Below are 16,581 nucleotides of genomic sequence, written 5' to 3'. Positions count from 1 at the left end.
TAAGAATGTTGTAAAGTGTTTAGTTTGGCAGACAAATGTTTCCTGAGGTCTTTTTCTTTCTTTTCTTTTTTTACTTTAAATGACTGTAATTTTCAGTTTTGTGCCAAAGGTAGAAAGTTTAATACTGAAGCACCAATTGCAGTATAATCTTATGGAGTTTTTATATGTCTTGCAGAACAGTATAGCTAGCTCTTTGCAAAAGTTCTATTTTTTTTCCTTCAAAAATGGCTGTGAAAATAGTACCCAGTGAGATGAAAGTATAGATTCAAAAAGCAAAATAATCAAGACTGCCGCCCAAATTTTTTTAGTAGATTGATCAATCAGTTAAATTTGCATCTGAGTAAAAACAGTTCTGATGAAAACGTAAAGCATACTTCCTGTGTTTTTAGATGATGGACACAAATATGATAACGGCAAGCATCATCTTAGATGAAAAATGTTCTCTCTTCCCTCATACCATCTTAGAAGAGGTGCCCCATGCTTTATATGAGGGAAGGGAGAATGCCTGCTCTAAGATCTTGTTTGCTATTTGCCACTTTTATAAATGTCTGAATTAAATACTGTACTTTTAATTGCTGTACAATTAACTAAGGAGGACCACTTAGAACAATCAAAAAGATCTTAACCAGTTTGTCTAACAGATTAAGGATGCAATTACTTCTAAGTAAATATGCATAGGATAGCACTTGACATGTTGCAGCTCTCAGTTATCTTTTATATAGCAAACCTAACTCATGTCACCATATTTTCCTAACTAGAGAAGATAGGACAAGGTAAGAGCAGTCATTCCTTAAAAATAGTTTAATACTATGCTATAAAACTGCAGTGAAGTTGCATATATTTGTAAAAATGAATTTTATTGTTGTAAGCCGCCTTGCAAGGGGTTCTGCCCTAAAAGATGGCCAAGAAATGTCTTAAATAAAATAATAAAAAATGATGTTTTTATGAAACATTGTATTAGTCCATTGCTTCTGCTCCAATCCCAAACTGGTTTTGCCCAGATGTTGTTATTATTATTATTATTATTATTATTATTATTATTTATATAGCACCATCAATGTACATGGTGCTGTACAGAGTAAAACAGTAAATAGCAAGGCCCTGCCGCATAGGCTTACATTCTAATAAAATCATAATAAAACAATAAGGAGGGGAAGAGAATGCGAACAGGCACTGGGTAGGGTAAACAGGCACAGGGTAGGGTAAAACTGTTAAGTAGTTAAAAGTAGGTCCACCTGTACATTGATGTATAAAACTTATGACTGGTAGTTGCAGATGCCCTGCCCTCTTTTAAATCTGGTCACTCTAGAATAGCTCCTGCACTTTAACTGATGTGATGAAGAGGGAATTTCACCAGGTTCTCCATATATACAAATAAGACCTGCTGAAACTCCCTTTTCTATGCAACTGTTAAAGATACAGGAGCCTTGTCCTCCTTTTCATATGGTCACCCTAAGATTATCTCTGACATAAGATAGTAAAATTCACCTCAAAGGAATAGAGAAAATGCTTCACTTTGCTTTCCTTACAGAAGACACTAGAGGGAGTAAGAGAAACAAGGCATTGTGTTGATGCCTTGAGTTTTGTTCTATCTTTGCCCGCTTCAAAGCTGCTTCAGACACAACTATTTAATTTGCAGATACTCTGTATAGGTAAACTATGTGCACATGGTCATGTATGATGCATATGTGAAAAAGAGGCAATTGGCCACACCTACATTGATTCAACATGGATTCACATATTTTGAATGAATATACTTTTATAAATAAAACAAGATTTTTATGGCATGGGTATATTTCAAAATGCTTGGTTTTCTAGAATAAACAAAACTTCTTAAAAGTTTTAAAATAACTTATTTAATATAAAATGATTCCTCGCTGGCAAATAGTTCACTGGGTCCACTAAGCTAGGATGAAGAAGAACATCCTTTTCACACGGTTTGTAATTTTTCTGGAGACATTTCTAATCATTGCTGCAAAGAATGCTTCCAGAGGCTTATTCTGTGAATTTAGGTTCTTCTTCTGTGGCAAAGAACTGTTCTTATTCTTAAGAGGATTCTGTGCAAACTAACAAAAAGCAAAAAAAACCTTCTTGTTGCTTTTTTTTAAAAAAAGTGTCAAGTTTTGTTTTGTTTTAAGAAACCACATGCTTTCTTAATAATTTTACCAACTGCTAGCCAAATAAAGGTATATAGCTCCCTCAGGTGGCGCTAGACATTAACCCAGATAGCTATAGGGTGCTTTTTGTTTGTTTGTTTTTAATGAGAAGCTTCTTTAGAATCTAGACTTAAGCTATGCATCACTGTTCCCCACAGTCCTCCCTCATCAGTTACACTGACAAGGGCAGTGAACAATAAGACTGGAAAAGGCATGGCAAGAATCCTGAATAGAGCAACCCTGGCATATGCTCCAGTTGCCAGACTGCATATGAGTTTGCCCATGAGCACAAACTGCATGCCAGTTACACGCCACTGAACACTTTTTGAGAACCACCCTATGGCTGCTATATCCCATAAGATCCCCAACATAATTGGGCACAGGTTCTCAGTATTCATGACGGTCAGTACAAAAAATATGGGGCCACCTTTCCCCCCAGGAGGGATCATCACTGGTGAGAACCTATACACAGCCAACATTTTCTCTCTTACACGGCATTGGCTTTCCAAAGAAATGTCCCAAGCTTACAGGGATAGCACTCACTATCTGGTTGGCTTTTTTTTTAACAAGACGTTGATAGTGGCACACTGACCCCAAGCATCCCTTTGATAGGGTTACCCTTCCCCCTCCATTGTAACACTTCCGCATGGCCATCATATGTGGGAGTTGCACAAAACCCTGATTAGGTTCATGGCCTTTATTTATTTACATTTCTCAAAGATGAACATACATTATTTTAACATGAGTTGTGGTCCTTTCTGTGAAACAGTTATTTTATTATTGTCTGAGAAGTTCTGATTGTAGTGATAATTGATTTAAAATAACTGAGGGTGAATAAAATTACCTGAATTTGAAGAGTATGTTTCTAAAGTAGCATAGCTTGTTTGTTTTTAAGTGGAAAGGTAATTACAGCAGGAGAATGTCCACTAAGACTGTGCTAAATATCTATCCTGGAGTTTTATCATTTGGTTTCAATATAAATGTTGATATTTGAGACTCAAACTTGAATTTATATTAAGCAAGGGGGGTTATGTAGGGTTCTAATACGTGAATATGGATTGATGAACAAACTGTTTGCATAGACTTTGACAGCTGATAAAGAGAATTTGTTCAGTGTTTAAAATTTAACCAGCTGCATTACATCTCATGATTTTCATAAACTCTAATTGTAGCTCAGCTCTTTATTTTATGCATTTAATATATTACTATTTTTCTTTTACAGCGTTCACACTTCCAGATCTTTCAGAGCAGTTTTCGCCACCTGAAATTGCCCCTCCCCTCCTTGCCAAGTTAGTGGAAGTCATTGAAAGAAAAGGTATGCCGATAATGAATGGAGCTAGAATATTAATTTGTTATATTAATTTGATTCAATTACCACCTTTTGAGAGTCACATTTTGCATTTCCAACAATATCTGTGAATATCAGGAGCCATGTCAGGTAAAGTGTAGTCTTGTACAATTTTTCTGTACTTGCACAATGATATCAGAATTGCATTTGAACTTCATGGGGTTCCTTTAAAAAAACCAACCAAATCTATTAATTTTTAAACAAATCTAATTCCGACTCACTTTATGGGTACGCACATGCTGTTTGAACAGTGGCTACTTAGTTTATTAACATAGTAATTAAGCTTGTACAATTTGCCACTTCCACAGCTGGCTACAGAATTGTCTTGCTGTTTTTAACCTTAATGGCTTGGAGACCATTATTTGTTAGGTACCTCCCCACCCTTTAATTCATTAGTGATAAGCCTATTCCCACTAGTCAAAACCGCTAAACTTGTTGTATGTGTTCCATATGAAGCCTCTAGGGGGCTTCTGCAGTCTCTGAATGTTTTAGTTCAAAGCAAAGGGAGTACAGGTCTGCACCTGCCCCCGCCCTTACGGCCGCCCCCACTGAAATAGAACAAAGCCCAAGTAATATGTCTGCCTAATAAAGAAAATTTGGGTTTCTCTCTCCATCTGATTGCTTCACATTGTCAGCCTCCCTTTCCTTTGCAAGGCTGTTCTTGTATTGAGTTCCTACATTGGCTTTGAAGTTAAAATTCGACTGGCCATTGGTGAAGGTTGCAAAACCAAGGAGAGGGGGTTGTAATCCCTAAATGTTGTTCTTGCTGTCACAGCTGGCTTCTTTTAAATGAAGCCAGTGTTAAATGTCAGCAACGTCAAACGCTTCATATGGAAAGAAAGTAACACCTCTACCTAACGTGGCTGTTTCAAATTGTACAGATAGTACTGTTATCAGTATGCCAAAATTCTATGTTAATGAAACCTTACCTGACTTGTACCTGATTTTACATTAGAGAAGGTATGAACCTCCAACAGGTACTTGGTTTTCTCTGTCTCCGGAAACACTGTACAGAAAAAGAGGCAGCATAAAACACATATGTAGGTACAACTATTCAGAAATTTTAGACCCAGTTGTTTCTGAGAGAAAACGCAATGAAGGGTGGCAGGGGATGCTGTTCATATAGCAAGGAAATCTTGAAAATCAAACTTGCGTCCATTTAGCTCCTTCTTTTTGACTGAGGGCCAAACTACACATGATGTAGGAGATTTGCGGTCAGATGTTTCTTATTATTTTTTAAAGTCAAAACTTAAAACCAGTTGCAGGGGTGTTCAAATTGAATCAGAAAAACGGTATTAAGGAGGTATTTTACCTGCCCCCACTCATGGGCTTAATAGCAGCTGGGGGAGGGATTTCAATAGGTAAAGCATTGTATGAAGAAAGGGTTAACCCCCACCTTCATCCTAGCAGTCTCCCCCCACCCAACAAGCTGCCTTTAAGGTGGTTGTTGGGTGTGTGGGTGTTTCCATTCAGTAGATCTGATATTAAATCTCCCAGTTCATGTTTGGTTTGGCCTTGATGTAGACTCCACTAAGTCAAGATTTTGAGTAGCATAAGCTAGTTGTCTACTGTTGCTCACCCAGAAAGTTGGTAAATAAGCACAACAGCCATACCTTGTAAGGGGGTGCAGTTGTATGTGAATGAATGAAGATAGATTCACACAGTTACATGCTGGCTCTTACTATACTGTAGTGTCTGGCTGAAATCTGAAATGCAAAATCCCACAGGAGATGTTTGGGTCCATAAAAGCCAATCTGTTCTGTTTTTAAGGTCTGGAATGTTCAACGTTGTATAGGTCACAAGGGTCAAGCAGCACTGGTGAATTAAGACAAATTATTGAGTGTGGTAGGTACAACTATTTTTCATTCAGATAAGCAGACGGGGTTGTAAACTGATGGAAACAAATTGCAGTGAAATATAAGTGACTATGCTTAATATATTATTCTTTATTCCATTGGAATTCCATATGTGGGATACATTAATGTTAAAATGAAACCATAAACATTGAGGATAGTTTATATTTTATTAGTATTTATTAGTAATTAATTCTGATCAGTAGGTGTGTAACTGCATTGTGTTGGTTAATTTCCATAGTGAAACTGAAATTTCATAGATTCAAACACCTTTATAGTGATTTTTTTTTCAATTAAACAAAAGAGATGTTGAAAACAGTACAGTGAGGTTGCCTTTAAATAGAGTCTTTGAGACAGACAGAGCAATCCTATACCCATATTATGCTGGGACCACAGATACACTGCTGCTGCTCCATGAACAGAATGGCTGCTGTGTCCACCAGTGGAACATGGATACATAGGAAGCTGCCTTAGACCATTGGTCTATGTAACTCAGTATTCTTGTCTCTGACTGGCAGCAGCTGTCAAGGCAGGATTTCAGGCAGGATTCTTTGCTTACCCTACCTGGAGAAGTCAGGAATCGAACCTGAGACCTTCTGCATGTAAAGCATGTGCTTTATCACACTGAGCTATGCCCCCTCCCTGCCATTCAAGCAGCTGCTGGATCCAATGAATGTTCAGCCCAGGAGAGGAGAGGGGAAATCACACAAGTAAAAAATACAAAAGCTGCAGAAAAATAAGACATACCTGCAGGGTCCCTTGAAATACTGTCAATGTCCACCAATCAGGGACTGTACTATCCCACACACAGAGGGAGCCAATGAATTCGTAACAACAGGAGCATGACCCCAGCCCAGACGCCTGCATCATCACACACACAATGATACCACAGTTAGGGATGTCGGAGGAATCAAGTTTGGGGATTGAGCCCAGCGAGTTGCTGCCAGTTTGCGGACCTCAGGGTTGTCTGACCCAGCTTGTCCATGAGCCACCATTTTATGCAGAAACATGGATAAACCTTTTACAGAGATCACCCTTTTGTGCAAAATGGCAGCCGTAAATAGCATGATTTACACAATATTATAGGTGTAAATGGTCTAATTAGACCATTTACGCCTGCAATTTTGCATAAATCACACTATTTATAGCCACCATTTTGTGCAAAATGGCAATTCCTGCAAAAGGCTTACCCACAATTTTATGTAAAATGGTGGCTCGCCACTCACTGGTAACTCACAGGCCATGTAGTGGTTTGCCTGCATGCCTGCCAGGCTTGGGCAAGCAGTGGAAGTCCAGTGAGCAGTGCGTGAGGCAGGAGTGGGGGTTTCGCCTGTCCTTAAGTCCACAGTGCTTCCACTTGATCAGCCCCAGTGGCTCAGTCAGCAAAAAAACCACCACTGCCAACCTTCAGGCATCCTTGCAGCCAAGGTTTTGACTCCCCTTGTGCTCCAAAATGGTGGTTGAAAGGAATATAGCACAAAGAAGAGGCAGGAGGAGACATGTAGCATAGCAAAAATAAATTATTAACTGTTGCTGGTACAGGATTCTGAGTAATGTAATTTTAAAATGACGTTTTTAAAGTAACAAAATAACATTATTTTAAAGTAATGTATTTTTTTAAATAACACCCTAAAGGCATTTTGAGGTTGTATTTTTTATTGATGAGGTTTTCCCTAAAGAAAATAAGGAAGTGCAATTAATATTTGTAAATTTAAACACATATCTATGTAATAATTATATTCTCTATACACAGATTACATGCATAGTTGTGCCTTTATGTATTCAATATATACTCGAACTTTTAGAGATCTAACAGTCACTGATTTCAGTGCCAATAATGTACTTCAGTTTTTTAACACTGGCCTTAGCACTCATTGTAGTGCTTTACTGCACTACTGTTTACACAAAATATTATTATGTAAAACATAGCTCAGTTAAAAAATACCTTGGATTCTTAGAAGGTGTATAATAGTTGACTCATATTGCCACATGAAAAATATATTCAAAGTAACATTTAAAGCAGCCTTTCTCAACCTGGGGTGCTCCAGATGTGTTGGACTGCATCTCCCAGAATGCCCCAGCCAGCAGAGCTGGCTGGGGCATTCTGGGAGTTGTAGTCCAACACATCTGGAGCACCCCAGGTTGAGAAAGGCTGATTTAAAGTATGGGAGATGTGTCCTCATTGGGCTGTGCGTTACGCAGGTTTTGCAGTCCTTCATTTCATCTGGTATCATCAGCTGTCATTTTGCTTTCCGAGTGAAATCCAATGTCATGTGAGCTGACTTCGGCTCATGCAACAGGACTTTCCCTTCCTCTCCTTCCCCTGCAGTCCTCCGTGCCACCAGAGTTCCCCGGTCCTCTAGAGCAGATTGAAGGGCACACCGGGGGCTGTAAGAATGACAGTGGGAGGGCTTAATTGGATTCAGCCCCAGAGGAGTAGCATGCAGTGGTGTCAAAGCTCTTATGCTAAGAAGCCGAGTTTGTACAATTTATTTTGTCTTCTAAGGTGTGTGCTAATGTGAAATTTATTGTATGTGAAGATCTCTGCAGTCCTAAGGGGAGGGAGGGAGAAGCACCCATCCAGGCAACAGATGATCCAGTGGCTCACCTGAGGGACAACTCCTATACCTGGCTCTCCCTCTCTGCTCTTTGATAGTATAATAAGATATACTGTCTTAGAGTGAAGGGACAATATGCCACCCCAGAGCAATGCCATGTGGTGGAGATGTTAGAAACAGCCCAAATGTATTCTGTGTATTATTTTATGTAAGCCACCTTAGGGATCTTTCTGGATCAAAAGACAGGATAGAAATGAATAAATAAAAGTAAATATTTGAGTGCGTTGTTTGCTACAAATATTTCATTATAAAATTTAATTGAGGTGTAAGTTTTATATCTGTTTTGTATGAACAAAGGGCCTTGCTAGACGAGGCCTTAGCACGCTGTGAGGCCCGGTTTCCCTGCTGTGCGTCCAGATGACGCACAGGGGAATCCAGGGTCAAGGCGCACTGAAGCCTCCCTTAACGCGCCATAAGCGAAGTCGCTTATGGCGCGCCTTTTCCGCAGCCCCGGCCTGAGGCCGGGACTGCGGAACATCTAGCAGGGTCCGTGGCTTTTTGCGGCTACTCGCTTACTCGCGAGTAGCCAGGAAAAGCCACGGACTGGGCACAGCGCTCATATGAGCACTGTGCCCATCGGGCCAGGGGGATCCCGGGGGGGGGACATGGGGGGGGAAGGCCGGACCGGTAGGAGAGGGGGATGGCGGAGGGCGACACGGGAGACGGGGAGGGATGGCGGAGGGCGACACGGGAGATGGGGAGGGATGGCGGGGAAAGAGTGGGCAGGGGGCTTAATTTAAAAAAGGGTGGGGGGCTTAAGTAAAAAAAAACCTTACCTTCTCCGGAGTCTTCGGCTGCACGTGGCCCCTTTAACAAAAAAAAATGGCTGACGCTACAGGACTTCCGCAGTCCCTGCGCGTCGGCCGTCTAGGAGGCGGGGAGGCGCGCGCTAAAGTTAGTGCACCGTCGCCCCGCCTCCCTGCCGGCTTATCCGGCAGGGTTTAGCAAGGCCCAAAGAATACAGAGTAAACAACTGAATTGACCAAACAGCAAAGCATGATGGTCTCTCTCTCTCTCTCTCTCTCTCTCTCTCTCTCTCTCTCTCTCTCTCTCTCTCTCTCTCTTTTTCTTCTCTCAGATATTTCTACAGTGGATTTTGATGCCATTGATCTGCAGATTTTATCAGATGCTTTGAAGAGGTACTTTCTCGATTTGCCAAATCCAGTCATTCCAGCATCTGTTTACAATGAAATGCTTTCTATAGCACAAGGTATGTGTTCAAAAGTTTTCCTCAGCACAGAATCGGGTGTCTTAGAATCTTTACATTTAACAGTGCCAAGGGATTTGATTCTATTTCCAGTATGTTTAGGATATGGAAAGTTTAATATACCAAAAGGAAGAACCTTACACAAGGCTCGGCTATATTATTTGAACATTGGTGCGTGTGATTGAAAGTGTGTGTGCACGCAATGTGCTCACCTTACATTTTACCTTATATTTAAATATCTTAGTGGTTCTTTTTAAAAATTTAATGTACAAAACGGATCTTTGTGTTAAGAACTCTCAGTCTTTTGGCGAGCACAATATTTGTACAAACACAGGTTAAGAAACCAAGGGTTTTTCTGTCTGCAGAAAAAGCTAATTGTTAACCTTTTATCAGTACTCGCAAGGTAAAAGTATTAGAGTAGGCAGGATTCTGAAGTCTGTTGGCAATTATAGGATACCATGCAATAAATACATACAGATAAGGCTCCTCTCTTTTAATAGTGAATTCAGGCAGTGGGACTCAACCTTTTCAGTGGCAGGGATCATATCTAGTTGCAAATTCTAGGGACAGGATATTATTGCTGGTATAACCTTCAAAGTTAGAACAGCACCTCTGGGGCTTATCTGCTACATCTCAGAATTACCCAATCATGTGTGATACTAAACAGAAGACAGACTTCTACCAGCACACACTGAACATTCTGTGGTTTTAGTAAATGATACTTCTGTTTCATTTTGATTCTTGTTTAGTTGATCCTTTTTTCCCCATCCATACTTACTAAATTTTTCACGGTTTCAAAGAAGAAAAAGGAGCTTGGGTTTTGCTATAGGAATTAGTATCCCTAGAAAATTGATACGTTTCAGTGTAGCTTTTTAAAACAATTGTTGAATAATACCAAGCTCATTGGGAGACATTTATTTCTTTGCAGAAGTCCAGAACTCAGAGGAATATGCTCAAGTGCTGAAGAGGCTCATCAGATCACCTAATATACCTCAACAGAATTGGCTCACACTCCAATATCTTCTCAAACATTTCTCCAGACTATGTCAGACCTCTGCCAAAAATCTTTTGAATGCAAGATCCCTAGCTGAAATTTTCAGCCTTCTGCTGTTCAGGACCCCAGTAGCAAGGTAAGATGTATGCATGTGTATCTGATAACTATACAGAATATTTAATTTGTCCAGCATACATTTTATTCTTTTAATACATGGTAAATATTTTTACAGCTCTGACAGTACTGAATACCACATAAAAATCCTGGAAGTGTTAATTACAAGTGAATGGAATGAGAGACAACCTGCACCAGGTAAGAAAATCTTTACTTTGGAAACATTTTGTAATAAATTTTATAGTTTTGTTTTGGAGCCAACAAACATTGCATTTTATGTTGCTTGTTAACAACATAGGAACTGTGTGTTGAAGTAAAGTATACACATTTGTTTTTCCAGAATGAGTTTTCACCAGTAGCATTTTTCTTATCCTTTCAATGATTCCTTTTGAAGTGGATGTTTAATGAAGCCAAATATTTTTGCCTTCTCTTATTGTTGACCAGCTAGTTAGCAGTGTATACAGCTGAAAAACCAAGTAGTCTCTTGAAACAAATTTGCCTTAGAGTGTTTGCAACGAGTACATCTCGGCTCAAGGTGTTTAGGGGTCTAGCATGCTATTGCCACAAGCTGTGCTGATAATAAAAACTGGCCCCAAGATAGCTGTTGTGAGTCTAGGATTGTGCACAGGAGCAATGGATCTGCGCTGGTATGCAAAGATTGTACCTTCTTCTTTGCCTGGCTTTGCATCAAAATAGGAGTGGGTGAAGCTCCTGTGTGAACCTATCCAAAGTTAAGATAAAGTCAAGAGTAATGCCTGTATTAGCTATCCCCCCCCAAAAAACCCCTCTATTCTGTTTGTGAGGTGGCTTTAAATTCATTGTCTTATGTATATTTCAACATCCATTCTCATTAGTGAGATGGAAGTACCCTTTCTGCTCCATCCAACTACCTTGTTTCTCTTACTTGAACTGTGTCTGTGACTCAGTTCAGAAAATTCGGTAATCAATGAAGTGTGAAAACTCCACTCAACGGTTGAGTTTTAGGGGATACTCCCCCACAACATGTTCTAACTGTACATTGTGTGACTGTGGGTTACCATGCAGTTGAGTAAAATCCATCGCAATGTTTGATTGACAGTTCCTCCGCCCTCTCTTGACAGTCCCATCAGCCATTGCTGCAAAGAAACAATCCTGGCAGCTATCCCAGAGTGGCACTTGCTCCTTTTGCTTCTCTTGCCAGGAAACTCGGTAGCCAGTGGGAAAAGGCAACTCAATGCAACAAAAAAAGCCACATAACCCGCCATACAACATGCAACACTACGGTTGTGCAGGAATGCTCCTCTGCACCATGTGCAGTGTTTTCCCAAAAAAACTCCACCATTGCATGGAGTTTTCCCGCCAGACAACATGTTTCTCAATGGTGGTGTAAAAACTCCACCCTGGAGTTCTAAAACCACCATTGAGAAACGTGTTGTCTGAACTGAGCCTGTGACTCACCTGACCAAGAGAGAAAACCACAGCAGACCCAACTCAGCAACAGATTTATAAATCCAAGCTGTTCTCGGTTTCAAAGATTAATTTATGGGTTGTGGTTCCTAAAGCATTCCTCAAGCTAAATAACACAAAGTGGTACCACAAAATATATGTCTATTGCTTAAACAGTATTAGAATATAGCAATATTTTGCAATGAGGAAACAAACAAAACATATTACTACATACAATGCAATTAGGATAACTAGAAGCATAATAGAAATAGCGGCTAGCATTTTTCTTACTTAAATTAAAGTTCTGTTCCTCTCAACCATCAAAACAGTCATCATTAAGATCTTATAGTGACCTACACAGCATGCATAGTTGGCTGAGCTTAGTAACAATGTTTGGTAGGCTTCCTGTTCTCTCAGGAATTGTCTGGTCAACTGTGTTAAAACCTTACTATTTATTACATTCTACCTAGCAATAGCTCTAGTTCCTTTATCTTAAACACATATCTATGCACCTCGATGTTTTGATCTCAGTCATAGCTCCTACTCATAACCTTAGGGGTGGGAGCATGGGGCTCTCCATAATGCAGCCAGGCTTACATCTAACTTCCGAAGCACCTTTGTGAAGGTCCATCTCCTCATGAGATAGTTAGTCATTCTATACTTACAGATAGCCCACATACAGATTATAATGAATAACACTCCTATGAAATACAATAAATCCTTAGCAATAATATACATTGCATTCATACTTTGAGACATTAGGACTACATTAAGCTCTGGTGGACACACATACCTGGTGCAGAGTAGTCCGTGGTAGTGTGGGTGTATTCAAATCTTATGTTCGCATTGAACTTACTAGGTAGTTCGTATGCAAGCTGCTATTCTCTCCTTCTCCATCGGTAAGATGGGGTTAGTAATCATATGTACTAATAGTGATCATAATTCTCTGAGCACCAGTCCTTATGTAGCCAAAATGGTACCACCCATGCACAGGATGGATGTATCAGCAGACTCAGGGAAACCCTGAGGTTTGTAGAAGTGCAAAAGTCTTTAGAAAGAAAACCCTTAGTGGGAAAAAAGCCCAAACATCCCGATGAGAGCTGAGCATGTTCATTTGGCAATGAAAAACTGGTGTTGGGGGAAGGCTTTCTGGAATGTAGTGGCTGGAATTCTGTACAAGGATTGCTTCACTTGTTATCATTACTTATATGCTTAAAACCATAGATGATTTATGGAACATGTACTATTACTGCAGAAGTTCTACATAAGATAGAATAGACATCCTTCAAAACAAACACAGTATAGGACATCCAACATCAAAATATATTCAATTCAAAATGAATGGACTAGAAGAAGAAGAAGCCACATTTTGCTACCTTTTTTTGTCTAAATTTTCTGAGCAGCAAACACATACGTATCAACTTTGGTATGGACTTTTCATTTATGTGATAAGAGAACACTTTCTGCAGAAGAAGGATGTTAAGTCACATAGATATGACTCTGGTGGCATTTTGAAAACTGCATGGTATTCACTATTGGGGTGGCGATAACAGTCTACATTACAGGGGCGTTATAGGGATTACTGAGATAACGTATGTGAAGTAGGACTGCAACATTAATCAGCAAGATTAAAACATGTTTTGATCAGCTAGAAAGGTGCTCTAGTTTAATTAGACAAACCATTTTTAAAAACAACAACTATTTCTTATATATGTACCTCTAAAAGCTGCAGGTGCCAAATGCTATCCTAGAAAAGATGTCCCTCCTTTGCCCATCAGCAGCATGCGATGACTCTTCTAAAGTGTTGCCTGCCAAGTCGTCTACATACATAATTTGAAGGGTGTACTTTTCCACAAACTACTGCATTGTTTATGCTGATTAGTCAGGTGACACCCATAATTTGAAGTCCTTTGAACTTTTGAATTGTGCTATTTAAATGATAAGTATCACAAACCACATGATAAGATCACAAATATGATGAGCCAAAATGAAAGAACTGAACATTGGGTAGCAGTTTTGGCACATATTCAGAGCTCTGTGTAGTGCCCATTGTTTTCTATAAGCATCCGAATGTCGCATTGGCCTTAGTAGGGGTTGGAGCCCTTTTTGTGTCGAATGTGATGTACACATTAACTTATTTTTAATATACATGCTGCACAGCTTTCCTGTGCGCTCACCCTATAAATATGGGGTATATGCTAGCAGCCTGTTGCAGAATTATGCACAATATAGGAACATCGGAAGCTGCTTTATACCAAGTCAGACTATTGGTCTATCTAGCTCAGCATTGTCTACACTGACTGGCAGTAGCTCTCCAGGGCTTCTGGCAGGAGTCTTTCCCAACCCTACTTGGAGATGCCAGTGATTGAACATGGGACCTTCTGCGTGAAAAGCTGTACTTCTGAGCTACAATATGGCAATGGCAAGAGTCGGCATTGCCAGAAAAAATAAGCAGGCATGAATGAGGATGATTCTGCCAAATGCTGAATACTTTCTCAGTCTGCTCTAATCTTTATGTCTTGACACTTCTTGCTAAGAGGAGGGAGTCTCCAGGCAGCCACTTTCTTATATCCAGTTCAACCTAGCCTGGGTTTTTTGGCTTGCCACTGAAACTGGTATCTCTTGTAAAATCTGAGAGTGGGAAACGTCATACTTTATTACATATTCAGATCAGAGACAAGAACATATGAATGAACCTTATCTGTCTTTTCATACACAAATGTTCTATTTACTCTTTAAAGCCCGTTGGCTATTTAATATCAGCTTGATAGAAAACGTTGAAGTAAATATACTTTTAGGCTGCAATCCTATGCATACTTTCCTGGGAGCAAAGTCCATTGAACACAGGGTGGGGGGCTGACTTAAGAAGCATAGGTTTAACTGTGCATGTTAAATTAACATGCATAAGATTGCTCTGTCATGACCTGTCGCGGGGTTGATAAACGCAACAGGATACTATAGTGATTGTATAAGAACATGGTATTTATTGCTTTAGAGAATTTTAAGCACACTATTAATTGATAATGCATTTAAGCTGTGCTTTTATAAATTTCAGTATAAACATTAATCAGAGGTCTCCAGTGATTAGAGGAAATTAACAAGGGAGTGATTTGTCATGGAAAGCATAGTGTTTTTCTCCCCTCCCCATAACTTTTAACTTTAAACCAAGCTACATTCTAATGTTTGTCCAGCAGAGGGCTCCCCTTCTAAGCTAATAATAACCAAGATTCATATAATTTTAACAAATAAAATACTACCCAAATTTTGTCAATTCTTATTTTGGAAATAGAAACTTCAGTTATTTCCTTGGTTTAAACATATAACAACATAGGCGATCGCTGCAGTTGGATGTTGTGTTATATGTACTCCATCCAGTGTCTGCCTTTAGAGATTTTGTGGATTCAGTCTCTTTCAAGCACCATCTACCAATTATGGAAACAAATCATGCAAGAGGTGGTGAAATCCTGATTTTGATAACATGTTATAAACGAGAGAATAAAATGAACTGCATACACAAGGCACAATTCAGCCTCTTTCATGTTCTGTTGCTTCCTACATGCAGAGGTATGCACACATGAATGGATTCCCTTAATGGCTCTTCCTCCCACATTTGCAGAGCTGTATGTGTGCATTGCTGCCTACAGGGGAAGGCCTAAATTGGGGCCAAGTTAAATATCAGATGCAGCTATGAGTGTGGGCATTGACTTCTGAACAAATCTTTAAATTCCAAGGCAGGTAGTAGATGGGAATGGACTCTACCTGGAATCAGTAAAGCTGTAGCACAAACTGGAGCCAACAAAGATCTGTAAATAATAGCAATTTCTGTAATGAAATGCAGATTTTCATTATGACACTTAAAATGCATTCAAGTGGAAGATATAAATGTAACCCCAGTTACTTTTCTCTCCCCCCCCCCCCCCGCCCCAATAAACAACTAGAAGTAATTTCCTGAGCGGCCATCTACGTTAAAGCCAGTATGTAGTCAAAGGCAAAGAGATAAGAAATGTGTGCAAAAGTAACATCTCCATAAAGCTCTACTTCTGCCCAAATTCAAGACTTTTTCTTTTAATGCATCTCGCTTACTGCTTGATTCCAGGTCAGTGAGTATGTGCTTAGGATAGAGAATACCAGTTACTGCACAACCAGATTACTAAAAGATGTCAAAGTATGGTTATAACCAAACTTGAGGGGTGGGGGTAACCAAAAAAAAAACTACCAGGTAAGATGCCTGTTCACCATCAAAACTTCCTATTTTCTTTGTGTTCACCTGAGTTTAATAAACCAAATCAAATACTTTTGTTCCTTTCCGACAACCTTCTATACAAATATGAAAAGTCGTTCCATTTGTAGCTGTAGTGAGAGAAGGGAGGGAGGAAAGAGGAGAGCAAACTTGCAGCACTGGGGTGGAACCAGGCCACAGCTTTTATTGAATCTGCAGCTATACAAGCAGTTTGGCTAAAGGGCAGGGTCCCAAGCACCATAGCTGTAACATGCAGGAGAGTGATTGAAGGCAGAGTTCATGCAAGTTGATGAGTTTTACCCTTAGGCATGAAGCCTGGAGGGATTCTGTTAACCCTCACCAATCTCAGGGATATTTGGGGCACACGTAACTCCCACCTGCCTCCAGTTCACTCCCCTTCCCCATGTCTCCTCTTCACCCTCAAGCCAGCAGCATGGAGTCACATTAGGAAGGGGTAGAACGATCCATAGAGAGCAGAAGCAGCTGACCAGCGTGGATCCTGCAGCACGAGGCTCACTGCCCATCCTCCAGTACCTCCTACGACCACCACTCTTGCCAGACACAACAGTATCCCAGTTGAAAGCCAAGAGCAGTGCATTGAAAGAATGGAAGAGATGGTTTTTTAA

The 16,581-nt window shown here is 40.0% G+C and overlaps 1 protein-coding gene across 2 annotated transcripts in view; it reads left to right on the top strand.

Annotated features, from left to right (window-relative positions):
• PIK3R1 (phosphoinositide-3-kinase regulatory subunit 1) overlaps positions 1-16,581 on the top strand; it is a 58,353-nt gene that overhangs the window by 25,980 nt on the left and 15,792 nt on the right. For both annotated transcript variants that reach the window (XM_063127986.1, XM_063127988.1), the window contains exons 2-6: positions 3,379-3,471; positions 5,275-5,349; positions 9,054-9,185; positions 10,111-10,312; positions 10,409-10,488. In XM_063127986.1, the coding sequence (XP_062984056.1) occupies positions 3,379-3,471; positions 5,275-5,349; positions 9,054-9,185; positions 10,111-10,312; positions 10,409-10,488 (582 nt within the window). The remainder of the gene's footprint in view (positions 1-3,378; positions 3,472-5,274; positions 5,350-9,053; positions 9,186-10,110; positions 10,313-10,408; positions 10,489-16,581) is intronic.

This window comes from Elgaria multicarinata, chromosome 6 (assembly GCF_023053635.1).
Source record: "Elgaria multicarinata webbii isolate HBS135686 ecotype San Diego chromosome 6, rElgMul1.1.pri, whole genome shotgun sequence".
Lineage (NCBI taxonomy): Eukaryota > Metazoa > Chordata > Lepidosauria > Squamata > Anguidae > Elgaria > Elgaria multicarinata.
Note: the sequence above shows the minus strand (reverse complement) of the source record. Positions and strands in the feature narration are given on the sequence as shown.